Source organism: Rhopalosiphum padi, chromosome 2, assembly GCF_020882245.1.
Source record: "Rhopalosiphum padi isolate XX-2018 chromosome 2, ASM2088224v1, whole genome shotgun sequence".
In the NCBI taxonomy this organism is placed as follows: Eukaryota; Metazoa; Arthropoda; class Insecta; order Hemiptera; family Aphididae; genus Rhopalosiphum; species Rhopalosiphum padi.
In genome coordinates, this window is record NC_083598.1 from 27,995,584 (window position 1) to 28,009,529 (window position 13,946).

Below are 13,946 nucleotides of genomic sequence, written 5' to 3' on the forward strand. Positions count from 1 at the left end.
TATTATAATACGCAAAAGTATTGTATCTTTTTAAATATTAATTTATATTATATAATAATTTGTCAAAGGCGGTGTCGAAAACGGTAAAGATGGACCAACGTCTCAAGCGTATTCGAATTCAGAAGAACTACAAGAAATACAAAACAAAACTGTTTCAAAGCAGGTATTAATATATCATGTACCTAAACCTACAATAATCTATATACATAATATCCTTATTTATATTTTATTCATTTTTTTTAAATGTTCTGTGGTCAAAACATATGCTAAGTAAATTTATAATATGTATTTTTATATAATGTAATTTAAAAGCAGCAATGACTTTCGTTTGTTATTAAAGCTAAATTTCTTTGTATGCATTTTTTAGTCACCGTTTAAAAACGGCATTGGAGCAATTCACAAAGAAAGCATGCAAGATTCGGAAAATATATCTGATTATTCGCCAACTAAAAGTCCTAAACCAACTAGTTTGCCAATAAGACGCAAGAAGTCGTTATCGTCTTTAACTGATAAATTTTCCACTCTATCAATAGACCAGTCAAATATTCCTGTCAAACAGATAAATGGAAATACACCCGATGAAACGGTCATAAAAAAAGTGAATGGTGTCCATTCACCAATCAAAAGAACATCGATTTCATCGACGCCTAACCAAAATTCCAAAGATACTCCATCTTCAATACAGAGTTCTAACGGTGACGATTCGACCGTGTTTTATACTCCGGTCGGCGTTAACGATCCAACGTACAATGGTTTGTCTCCAATAACAACGCCAAAAAGTTCCTCTCTTAATAAGATTGTCTTCGGTGGTCTAACGCCAATTTTTGACCCAATAAGTGATAATAGTACGATTATTGAAAGTGCAGATTCACTATTAAGTTCACCAGAAGTCGCCGTAGAAGCTATTAAGTGTGATTTTTCAACGAATTCACCGACTTTGAAGAATGAAAGTGATACAATTGACGAGAAACAAATACCGCAAGATGTCGCTTTATCGTCACACATCGATAGCGACAAAGACGTTTCGTCGACAATAAATACAACATCGTTTTCTACTAAAAATAACATTAAAACTTCACTGTTTTCGTCATGTTCTGAAAGTCCTGTTTCCCCTGAAAAATGTCACCCTATTCCAGAAATCAGTATTTCACTTCCTATTCCTCCTCCACCACCCCTTCCACCATCACTTATTGGAAGTATCATTCCGCCACCGCCGCCGCCACCACCACCACCACCACCACCACCACCTTTTCTACAAGCACAACTTACTGAAAGTATAATCCCACCTCCACCCCCACTACCACAACTCTCTGGAAGTACTATTCCACCACCACCTCCGTTACCACAACTCCCTAGAAGTACTATTCCACCTCCACCTCCACCTCCTCTTCCGCCTTCTACAAGTTGTACATTTCCTCCGCCGCCACCTATATTATGCAGCATGCCAAGTGCTATTCCACCACCACCCGCACCATTATTAACCAAATCAGTTTCTGGATTCAATGGTCCGCCACCACCTCCACCCCCAATGACTGGTCCAACACCATTTCCTGCGCCACCTATTGGTGGTTGGAACGCTCAACGCGATCGTGAGTATTTCATTAAATATAATCAATTGATAAAATAACTTAAAGTCAAATGTTCATATTAAAATAGTATTGCGTAAAAAGCCAATAACTCCACCGGTACCTATGAGACCTTTATATTGGACAAGAGTTATTTTGAAAGAACCTATTATTGAAACATATACGCCAACTACTCCAGATTCGCCAGATAGGTAAATACAAAAAATATAATAAATATATAAGGTGTACGATTTTAAAACAAAAATAACTAAATACGAACTTGTATATAGTTTAAAACCACTGTGGAGTGATCTAGAAGAAGCCCCAATACCGAATATAAACGAGTTTTCGCAGCTTTTCTCTCGACAAGCAGTAGAACCAAAATTAGCAAAAAAAAAGGTGCAACTAAAAAAAAAAACAGAGGTGAGTTGTACGGTTGGAGATGTGCAATCTCCGTAAAAATGTGAAAAATAGTATTTTTGACTAAATATTTTCTACATAATTGTTTAGGAATTTAAACAATTGTTGGACACTAAAAGATCGCGAAACGTAGGCATATTAGCTCAAAGTTTACATTTGGATTTTTCTGAAATCGAAAATGGTAAATTATAATTGTTATTACCAACTTACACTACAACTTCGATATTGATTTTAATATTGGCCAATGTTTGTTTTTCAGCTCTTTATAATTTCGATACGTCTGTAGTAAGCGTTGAAGTACTTCAACAAATTTATGAAGTGGTAAGTATCAAGTACCTATATAATATGAAATGACTAATAAATACATACCATTATTTCATTATTCGAGTTTCGTTTTTTAAGTACACGTTTGTATATATATATATATGTTTAATGTGTGTTGTTAAACAGTCGGCGACAGAAGAAGAATTGGGATTGATTAAAGGTCATGTGGCAGCTCATCCGGATCAGCCACTCGACAAACCAGAACAATTCCTGTTAGAACTCAGCGAAATACCGCATTTCGGCGAGCGCGTCGCGTGTTTAATATTCCAATCCGATTTCAATGACGCCTTGAACAACATAGCGAACAAATTGAATAACATGAAAGCCACTTCTAGGGTAAATTTTATATACGAAATAAAACTATAATTTTACATACTATACAAATTATATTGATACATTCTTGAGATTTTTATTATCATAAATGTTTATAGTTCCTAATGACTTCCGAGGGTTTAAAAAAAGTGTTGGCTATCATATTAGCATTGGGGAATTACATGAATGGAGGTAATCGGCAACGCGGTCAAGCAGACGGATTCGGTTTGGAAATCTTACCCAAACTTCGAGATGTCAAAAGCAAAGGTAAAGAAAATATATGTTTAAATAAGACATTCTGCTGCTATATATAGTAAGTAGTACATTCTGAGTGTGTCTCTTCATTTAGTATGTATCACTGTAATAGATAGGGTAGGTACGGCGTTAAAGTTGAATTTCAAGTACCTATCTACAGTTATTCATTTTTAGATTAAAGCAAAACCGATTTCGTCAAAACTGGTTTTGCGTAAATATCCCGTTTTTCTGTACTTTTTTTTAGTTTTTTTTCAATTATTTGTAGATAACTACTATTAACTTCCCAACGTACCTACGTAGTAATATATCTAGATTCAATTTACCATTTAAAATTCCTCAATGTTTAAATTAGAAGTAAAACATCGGTTTAAAACTAACACATTCATATTTTTACTCTGGACTTAAAATTAAAAAATTAAAAAAAAAAAAATTTTCATATCGAAAACTAAAAAGTTTAGCCATTTGATAACCTTATTTTTTTTCAATCAATTTAAATTTTTCTTTCATTACAAAAATTATTAGTTTGATAATCGTAAAAAAATTTCACAATATAATATAATATAATGAGTAGGTATACCTGTGCAAAATAATAGTGTACATCCGCATAGGCGGACTCACCGTTTTGTGTATATATACAAAACAAAATATTTTTTTTTTTATGTGTCTCGGCTTATAGTACTGAATGTTTTATAGATAACTCAATGACTCTATTACATTTTATTGTCCAAACATACATAAATGAATGTAAAGAACCAATGAAAGAAACATTACCTGTGCCAGAGCCCAGTGATGTAGATCGAGCAGCACATGTAACTTTTGATGATTTACAACAAGGTCTAAAGGAATTAAAAATAAAACTGGCTGGTTAGTATTGTAGTAAATATTTAATTCACAAAAACAATAAACAGTGTTCGTTAAATATTCGTTTCATATTTTTTTATAGGTTGCAAGAAAAAAGCTGACAAAGTAATATTGTCGTCTGCTTATGATAGCTTGGAACCATTCAAAACAAAAATGGAATCATTTATTTCTACGGGTATGATATCCTAACTCTCATTACACTAGATATTTGTATTGTATAGCTTGGAATATTTTTCAAACTCAAATTATTAACGATACTAAATTATATAAAATAAAATAGTTAGGTGCGTAATTTCAAGAAAAATTCACATAGGTACCTAATTACATATTATACAAATTTACATATTTAGAAAGATCCAAGTAGTACAATAAACTCCAGATCAAAATTAATTTATTAAATATTAATTGTTTATTTTTTACAGCGCACAGACAACTAGAAAATGAACATGAGAACTTAGAAGAGAGTAAAAAACTGTAAGGATAAGACTTTAATATTATATCCTATATTAAAATGCATTATTAAGGTTTAACAAAATTTTTTTTTTAGGTTTATTAAACTAATGCGATTTTATCAGTTCCAACCAAAAACCAGTAAAAGTCTCTTAGACGTTGCACCAAAAGATTTTTTCCCACTATGGTTACCATTCTGTACAGACTTCAAAGATTTTTGGAATATGGAACAACAACGAATCGTTAAAGAAAAGTAATTATTATCATTTATAATTAATTATGTATTAGTTAAGGTGTTGTAATTATAAAAATTACATTTCATTATACATAAATTTTAGACTTTTAGAAAGTAAAAGAAGAACGAAAGAAAGACAACAACTAGTTAGGACAAATAAGAAATCACTAGAAGGACTGGTAATAATGATTGTTTAACTTATTAAAATCAAAAACAATACTCTTAGATATGTTATAAAGTTTAACTAATATGTATATTTTTTTTTCTAGAAAAATCAAATTCAATCAAAATTTAAATGATTTTCTTAACGTCAATTTCAGAAACGAAAAAAAAAATTTTTTAATCAAATTCAAGACTGAAAGAACATACGTTGTTATTTATCTACTCTTCTGCATAGCTTAAAAATGTATGTTAAGATGAAAATGTTGTGAAAATTTGTATGCACGATCGCCTTAAAAGTGTTTATATATTTCTTTTCTTTTTTTTTCACAAGTTTAATAATGTTAGTTGTAAGTCTACTGTTATAAGTTGAGAGTATAAATGTTATTCATACTAACCACTAAAAGATTATATTTGTTTATACATTTTAATTTTAATCTTTTAAAACATTATTTTTTTAACTGTTGGATTTATTGTAAAGACTGACTAGAAATTTTAAGTAAAATCTATATTCTATATAATATACATTAGTTGGATATACAAAATATATTAATTATTATATTGTGTTTTTGTACACTTCCATTATACACTATTACACTAATGTATAATTAAATAAATAATATAATTTGTAAAAATTATATCAATGCATTACTAATTATTTATCCAAAAACCTGTAATAATCGGACCTTAAAAATAGACCATAATTGCTACCACGACAGTGCATAATTATCTTAAAATTATAATTAATTTAATGATAGAAATATTGTGTTATGATGACTTGAGTATTCAATGAATTATACATACCTACTTGATATGTTTGTACGCTTCTAGATACACAGAGTTCAAAGTTAAGAATGTGCAACAATGCAACATGCAAATAACAATAATCGGTATCTGGTGCTTAGATATCATTAAAATTTTTTTAGCATATATAGGCAAAATGCTATAAATGTGAAATCACACTTACAACAAACTTTGTCTGAGGTAATAACAGCAAAAATAATCAGTTCCCATTAAACGCCAAACAGAATACAAGTTTGAGAATATAAGAATAGTATCAACATATTTCAGATTGATAATATCAATTTTAAAATAGTATATGATGTGCACTACATCACTTTGTCGTTGCATTCGATTTTTCACATATCCAAGTACTAAATATCATATAATATCTTATATGTTCACCAGATAACACTATTACTATTTCTAAAATGTCATAAAATAGTACAATGGTGAATCCATGAATTTTTATTTACATTAATTTAGATGTACTGAACAATCTATACTAATATTATTATTATTTTTTTTTTTTGTATAATTGGATAAATATTTATTACAGAAGCAAAATGTAAAAAAAATATGATATATTGTCATCAATAACCATCACATATTAACTAATAAATAAATAAATTACTCAACAAATTCTTCATTAGGATTAGGAATAAAATTATTGAAGTCCAATACTAATAGAAATAATTATTGTGCTTAAAATAAATTTAAAAAAAATCTAAAAATAGCAGTTTTAAATAAAATATAATTTAATTTAAAAAAGCAGTAACTTTTTATTAACTTCAAAAGTAATAATTATACCATACTTACTTTTACTAATATTATACTTAACAAATTTCAGGAAGTTGTATAACCTATAATAATTGGGTACAGTATTCATCTTTTTAAATAATTAACTTAGTAGTTCATAATTTTTATTTTAGTACAGACAATTGTGTAATCTAAATTCTTTGTAACAATATCCAATACTAAGGTCAAAATTACACATTTAGAACATATCATATAAAAGTTGAAAAATTTTAAACAGTATTAAAATAACCCTAAAATATAATTTAAGACATAAAAGTCATATATTTCATGTATTGTAATTTAATTATTATCATACCTAATTGTATATTATATTATTGGAAAGAAACTTCAAAAATATAATATAAATTTATAAAAAAGCTTTTAAAGTAGTGTAAGATGAACAAACATTCCTTAAATTTAACGAATGGCGATTAATCCAGACTCAATCAATTTTTGGATCTTACTAGCAATTTCTGGATTTTTCAAATGACTAAAAATCATAAAAACAAAATTATGTTAATTAAAAAGTATATAATTAGCTCATTAGTAAATATTATTTACTATTAATTGACTTACTCGCTTAAAGCTTTAGGGTCATTCTGCATTTGTTCAAGTATAAGACGCATTGCAGGGTCCCTAATAATATCTTGAACTTCAGGATCAGCCATAGCACGCTTGCGCATTTCTTCGGGATCTGAATTTGCAGCTATAGAACATGACCGGTAACCTTCCAAGGCTTCCTAAAATTATATATATTTATATTAAATACATAAATAAAATAAATTAACTCTATCAACTTACAGTATTAGATGAATCTATTTCCAATGCTTTTTGATATGCTGATAAAGCTTTAGAAGATTGTTGCATACCTTGTAAAATTTTACCTTTCCTAATCCATCCTTTTACTATAATATAAAAATAAAATTTATTCATAGTTATAAAATTCAATTTTTTTGTTATTCAAAATAAAATATGCTTACAAAATTTAGGATCCAATTCAACACATTTTTCACAGTCTTTTAAACCAAGATCGAAAGCGGCTAATTTGGTATAGCAAGCAGCCCGATTACTATAATATTTAGGTTCATCAGGATTGCGCAGAATTGCTTCACTATAAAATTTGACAGCATCCGCAAATTGACCTAAAGAAAAATTATAGTTATGTTTTATTTTAATTAAAAATAATAAAACTAAATAAAAATATAAAAAATCTATTAAAATACATATATTATACATTTTCTGTTATTTATACAAATATCTTATGCAATTAATAAGGGGGTTAAAATGTATGCCTTTTTAAAAACCATTTTGATTTATAATTATTATAACTATAAGTGATTGCTGTGTGGTGCAAGTAACAAACAATTTATTTATGTTTATCTCCAATTATCACAGATATTATATTAAGTACACACATTTTCCTATTATTGGCATTAAATAAAAATAGTTTGTTCTTACAGAAACTATTTTAAACTAATATAGACCTTGATGCCTGACAAAAATATTGTCTACTTAAATAATAATTGTACTAATTATATGAACTCATCAGCTTTTTTATAGGTTAGTATTGTTGTAAACATTAATTTTGATTATTTTTTATTTTCTTAAAAAATACTGTAATTTGATAAATAAAAATCAGATTTTAACCCAACTTTTACCTAAATATGAACAATTTACTACTGCTACTATAAAGCTAAAAAGAGCAATCAATTAAAGAATTTTAACAAAATTTATTCAAGAATGTATAATTTTATCAAACGCTTAAATCTAAATCACTAAGTTAATACAATGCTTTGAACTACCATAAAGGGACTACAGTCAACTTTAATTAAAATAAAATGGTGATGGTATTTTTATGGGCATATCAGCATGTGAATAATAATAAACATTGGTATTTCCAAGTCCAATCTGGAAATATTATTTGCCCATATAATATAAATTAATGGTAAATTTATAAATGGTGCACTTTGGTTCTATCATAAGCATGTTAATAAATATATTATAGTACTATTTTCAGGCCACTTAAAACATCAGGACTGAGGTTTAACAGATATCAATTTTGAACACAGATTCTGATATTATATTATTAAATTTACTATGAATTAATCTAGGCAATTTTTAATATTAAAAATGCTTATTTCATACCTAATACAATAATTAAAATATAGAATAACCATTTTTTATTCAAATATTTCAATTGAAAAAATGAATACCAAAAATTGTTCTAATTAAAATATAGTTAACTTTGTAAAATTATAAATAAATCAAAATCCATTTTTAAAATTAAATTATGTCTAACCAAAGTTCTGTATTTCAGACAATAATGTTTAAATACCATATCTTATGTAATTACTACACTACAGTACTCTTAAATGCATTATACAATTGTGAAATAATCACCTTTATTGAAAAATTCATTTCCTTTTTCTTTGGCTTCTTCAGCTTTTACTGGATCAACATATGCTTTGCGATCTTCTTCTTTTATTTTTTTCTCTAGTTCAGAAATAATGGTCTTTACTTCTGGAGTTCTGTGTTCTGACATTGATTTTTGAAAATATGTTTTTGCACTTTTATAGTCCTAATTATAAAATATATTATTAAATATAATATTGAATGTATAAGAATACATAAGAAAAATGTAACAATTCTTACCTCAAGTTTTTTATAAGCATTTCCAATTCTTGAAAAGGCTTTGGCAATTAATTTGAAATCTGCTCTATTTTCTCTACCTACTTCGACTGCTTTTTCACACTGGTCAATGCATTTCTTATAGTCTTTTTGTTCAAAATAAACAGCTATACAAATTCAAAACATTAACATTAAATCAAATACTTATAGATATTTTATTTTACAATGTAAATAAAACCTAAATACACATAAAACTGTAGATACAATATTTTAAATTTTAACTTGGCTAGTTTCACTATGTTGAGCAATCGCACAAATAAATATTTTTCTATACTTAATTAATTTTCACATTTAGATAATTTATGTTTTATATATTTTTTAAAAATATTACTAAGTTAACTACTTAAGGTTATAAATTTATTTAAAAAAATGTTAAAATATGATTTTATAAATTACAGTCATACAGTTTAGTGTTTATATTATTATTTATTTAGACATATAACATATTATACCCAAAACATTTTAAGCAATACTTTCCTGAAAATATGGTATAAACAAATTAATGGGTGATAAAAAGCAGCCGTAAATAAATGCCACACTAGAAAAAAATTTGACCAGGTAATTACCCACCCTCCTCGCCAATAAAAAAATATCAGTCACCATCACTGGTAGCCTTTTAATTGAAAAACTTCTAACTTCTTTGTATCTTGATATCTTATGTGTCTAATGTTTGAAATTGTATTCTATTCTATTATTATCATATAAAAAGATGTTGTTGGCTTGTAAACTTAATTACAGGTACAATGTACCCATTTTACTTATATAAAATATTAAATAATGTTAACAGAATTAAAAAATGGATACAATGTCTTTTTAAGTACTCTTTTTTTATTTTTAACAAGAACACACCGAGAGGTGGACAAAATCTGGTCAAACTCGCACATGTCTGTCCTACTCCAGATAGTAGCCGTTCGCGGTGGCGTTGGCAGTAACCAACAGATTGCAACCAATTATAAAATAATTATTTATTTTATGGAAGGGCATGTGATTTTGTCTTTGATAAAGATGCGCACAATGTGGTGTGTTTTTTTTTGAAAAATAGTGCAGTTGAAAATTATTACATGGTTAGAAGACTATGATGCAATTAACAACAAGGCTTACACTATCACTTTAAATTAAATAAAAATATTATGGTGTTAATCGTAAATGTTTTAATACTAAAAAAAGATATAATTAATTGTAGCATCTTACCAGCAACATTGTTGTAAAATGTCATATTTGTAGGTTCTAACTCAATAGCTTTGTTGTAATGGGCAAGAGCTGCTTCAAAATTTTTCTTTTTGTATTCTTCATTACCCAAGTCTTTTTCTTTTTTAGCCTATACATAAAAACATATATAACTATATATATATAAAAAATAGCAGAAGAATAATTATTATTTGTCAACCCTATAAAAATAAAATAAGTATTGTATAACTAGGGTTAAAATCATTAAAATATTAATTTAATTTAAGTTTATACAGTGATAAATATAATTTTACTTCTGTTATTTTAAAATTGTTATTTAAGGTTATAAATTTATTTAATTGCATGAAGTAACTGTTAAATGATATCTTAATTACCTCTTTTTGTTCTTCTGTTAAACTTTCATCTTCAGTTTTTTCAGGTGGTGGTGTTGGTTCCCTTTTTTGTTTTGGAGGTGGAGGTGATGGTTCAGTATCCATTTTTTCATCGTCCCCCATTAAATTAATACCCATCATTACACTTAATGCAGCTGATATTCTAGGATCTTGCATATTCATTCTATAATTGAAAAATTGTAATTTAGTAAAAATACCAATTGTGGTATACAGTGTCTTAATCAATAGATTTAAACAAATTAATCAAACAATCATTAAACAATTCAGCTATAGTACATATCACATCAAATGAGACTCAATTAGAGCATGCCAGATGACGGTTTTTACACAAATTAACGGTTCTTACATTTATGATAGTAATTTATAGTTTAATGATGCATTATTATTAATAACCCTGACAAAAAAAAAAAATCTCACGGCACACTAAGATGAAGTCTCATTTGATGTGAAACTTACTACAGTAAAAATTTTTATATAGAAAAAAAAACAAATAAATAATATGTTATAGTTATTCAAGAATTATTTCAATAATAGTTGAATAACACACACAAAGAACTAAGATATTCCTCAGAAATACAATGATAAATAATAATAAGTTCAATTTTGAATGTTTTTATGTACCTAGCTACCAATTATTTTAGATATTATAAATTACAAGTAATACATTTATGTTTTTTTGAAAAAATTTTTCAATTACTATTAATTGGTAAACCTAAATTACTAGATTAGTTCCCTTACTAATACTCCAAATTCAAAACAATCTATTGAAGAGGTTCCTAATATCAGTTTTAAAATCCAAACCTTTATATCATGCAGTTAAATGTATCAAATTCTATGATTTTGGATATAAATTAAAATAACTCACATTAACTTTTGAGGATCTCTCTGGCATTCCATTAGTAGACTCATGAATTGTTTATCATTAATCAAATCTTTAGTTCTAGGATCTTGTGCAAGTTTTAAAAAAGCTTCTGCTGGAAACATGTTATTGCCTCCAAAAGAAGGTGGAGTTTGTTTCACTTCTCTTAAGCCATCAAGTAACTGCTGATTATTAGGGTCAAACTTTAAACCATCTTCATATGCTTTGGCAGCATCATCTTTACGGCCCAAAAATGATAAAGCTGTTCCTTTTCTCGAATATCCCTAAAAAATTGTTTAAAAAATATCTTAAGTATATAAAGCATTATAGATTATAAATATATCTAGATTGACATACTTTAGGCCAATCTGGTTTAATAGACAGAGTCTTTTCAGCATCTTCCAATGCATTTTGGTATTTGCCTTGTTTTGCATACGCAGCCGATCTGTTACTAAAAAGTACATGGTTGTTGGGGTCTAGAGCAATAGCTTCAGTGTAATGTTCAATAGCTTGTTCATAATTTCCAATTGCCAATGCAGCATTACCTTTATCTTTCAAATCCAGCGCCTAAAACATGATAAAAATGTTTTAACCACATGTATGAGCCATCATGGATATTTTTTCCAATAATCTACTAATTATAAATAAATACTTGTCAAATTTTTTAAGTATAATAATGTAACATTTTAATTTTCGAGTTCTTATTAGAGGCAAGTTGAATTAATTAACAACGATTATGCTTACCATAATTTAAAAGTTAGTTTATTCAGTTGTTTCAATTTAAAAATGAAATTAACAATGAATTATAATTATGAAACTAAAAGTATTAAATAGCTTGGTAAATACTATTTAATAAAATGTCAATTCTGAATTGAAGCACACGAGGAAGCGTTACAACTTTAAATGATTTAAAATCAAAGATGAAAAATTGGAATTGAATTCTGAACAATCGAAGTAGAACTGTAGAAGAATATTCTAGAAGTGTCGAGACTCGAATACTCGATACTCGAGGAGAAAAACAATCACCGGGCAGTGTTACCAACGTTTTTCAGTTCCAATAGTGAACTACTGCATAATAATATAATAATAACCACATCAAACTAAACCACGGTCTTAGAAGATATCTTCTAAGACCGTGAACTAAACCTTACATAACCAAACCATTATATTATTCTATTATCTGTAACCACTAACCATTAATCACGGCTAAAGGGTTACGTACCACCTAGATCCCGCGACAAGTAGATCCACATACGTCAACTGGATCCCTTTGGACATTTAGAACCTCAAAGACAATTTAGATTCCATATTAACTATAATATCCCACGTCATTTAGGTACCCAGAAATCGGCGGTAATTTAAAAAACTTGTCTAAAAAAAATACTTAAATAACAATTTAAATCTTAAAAATATTATGAAATAGTATGAAGTATAAGTAAGTTACATGGCGTTAGTAAAATCTCTAATTCCATTAATTATGATATTAGATTCGATGTTTTAAATAAGTAGTAACGTTTCATTATATTCTAATATACACGATATATGAATTATCGATTATGTTAATGTAGAACTTATATATAATTTTTAAAAAAACTTGCTCAAATACCTATTTATTATAATAGGTAAGTAGGTACATTAAAACCTAACCATTAACCTAACAGGGTGACTATTCTTATTTACAAGCATTGTATGGCCACTTATTCCTTTAATGTTAAATTTATGTTGGACTTTAAAATTTTAGAGTTATCTTTACCTAAAGGCCATATTTTTAAATTCAAGTACACAGAAGTTGTACATTGTTTAAACTATGTCATGTAACTGTATAGACTTATTTTTCCAAATGAGAAATAACCTTTTATTGCAAATAATTAAGCAAATTATTTTTTTGAAAATATTTATTAAACTACATCCACATAATAATCCTGAAAAATGGTTTTAAAAAACTTAAAAATAGAGGTAACTATGCAAGTAATATTTAATCTAGTAATTACAATATAACAGTTTTTGCAAAGTATAAAATATTGATGAATTTATACTACCTAATTAACATACTTTTTAAATTAGCATAGCCCCCATATTTTCCAAATCTATATACAGTAGAACATCGATTATTCGCATTAATTGGGATCGAGTGGGTGTAGATAATCAAATAAGCATTAAAAATAAAGTTAAAAACTAATTTACTGTGTGTAAAACGTACCTATAATATGATACATTAGAGAGGCCCATAGTAGATAATAAAATAATCTCGCATTTCATATAATATAAACACGACAAAACGAACATAGCTAACGATAACTAAATTAAATTTAACTAAAAATAAATTTGTACAACAATTTTGTGGTGCGGATAACCGACGTTCTACTGTATTATCATGGACGGACGGTGGTCTTATTCTTAATACACTACATAATGTTAAATAATTTAAAAACTACTCGTTTAAATGTTAGTTTGGATACAATTTTGAATTTTCAAAAAAATCATCTATTTGACTATTTAACAATTTATTGTTTGGAATATCGAATATAGGATAGTAAACACTGACATCTGACGCACAGTTCGCAAATATCGATGACAATATTGTCACTAGCGCTATGGATATAAATATGTTTCTTAAATACAATGCTTGAGCGTTGAGCCCAATAGCTTTCAAAAGCAAA

The 13,946-nt window shown here is 27.5% G+C and overlaps 2 protein-coding genes across 2 annotated transcripts in view; one reads left to right on the forward strand and one right to left on the reverse strand.

Annotated features, from left to right (window-relative positions):
* The window catches only part of LOC132922190 (protein cappuccino-like), a 44,287-nt gene extending 39,068 nt beyond the window's left edge, over window positions 1-5,219 (forward strand). Inside the window, exons 6-19 of the mRNA XM_060985559.1 lie at window positions 69-163; window positions 368-1,589; window positions 1,657-1,777; window positions 1,856-1,988; window positions 2,076-2,166; window positions 2,245-2,306; window positions 2,436-2,645; window positions 2,741-2,888; window positions 3,570-3,740; window positions 3,820-3,912; window positions 4,160-4,211; window positions 4,285-4,440; window positions 4,526-4,601; window positions 4,692-5,219. Coding sequence (XP_060841542.1) covers window positions 69-163; window positions 368-1,589; window positions 1,657-1,777; window positions 1,856-1,988; window positions 2,076-2,166; window positions 2,245-2,306; window positions 2,436-2,645; window positions 2,741-2,888; window positions 3,570-3,740; window positions 3,820-3,912; window positions 4,160-4,211; window positions 4,285-4,440; window positions 4,526-4,601; window positions 4,692-4,721 — 2,660 coding nt within the window. The 3' untranslated portion in view covers window positions 4,722-5,219. The remainder of the gene's footprint in view (window positions 1-68; window positions 164-367; window positions 1,590-1,656; window positions 1,778-1,855; window positions 1,989-2,075; window positions 2,167-2,244; window positions 2,307-2,435; window positions 2,646-2,740; window positions 2,889-3,569; window positions 3,741-3,819; window positions 3,913-4,159; window positions 4,212-4,284; window positions 4,441-4,525; window positions 4,602-4,691) is intronic.
* Window positions 5,220-6,262: 1,043 nt separating this feature from the next.
* LOC132922192 (stress-induced-phosphoprotein 1) lies at window positions 6,263-12,272 on the reverse strand. Its single transcript, XM_060985563.1, has 11 exons — window positions 12,031-12,272; window positions 11,644-11,853; window positions 11,293-11,570; window positions 10,410-10,590; window positions 10,039-10,165; window positions 8,812-8,954; window positions 8,560-8,737; window positions 7,140-7,301; window positions 6,961-7,064; window positions 6,736-6,899; window positions 6,263-6,649 (listed from the first exon to the last, which is right to left on the reverse strand). Exons 1-11 carry the CDS (start codon window positions 12,031-12,033, stop codon window positions 6,577-6,579), a joined length of 1,623 nt encoding a protein of 540 aa, XP_060841546.1. The 5' UTR covers window positions 12,034-12,272; the 3' UTR covers window positions 6,263-6,576.
* Between the last annotated feature and the right edge of the window lie 1,674 nt (window positions 12,273-13,946).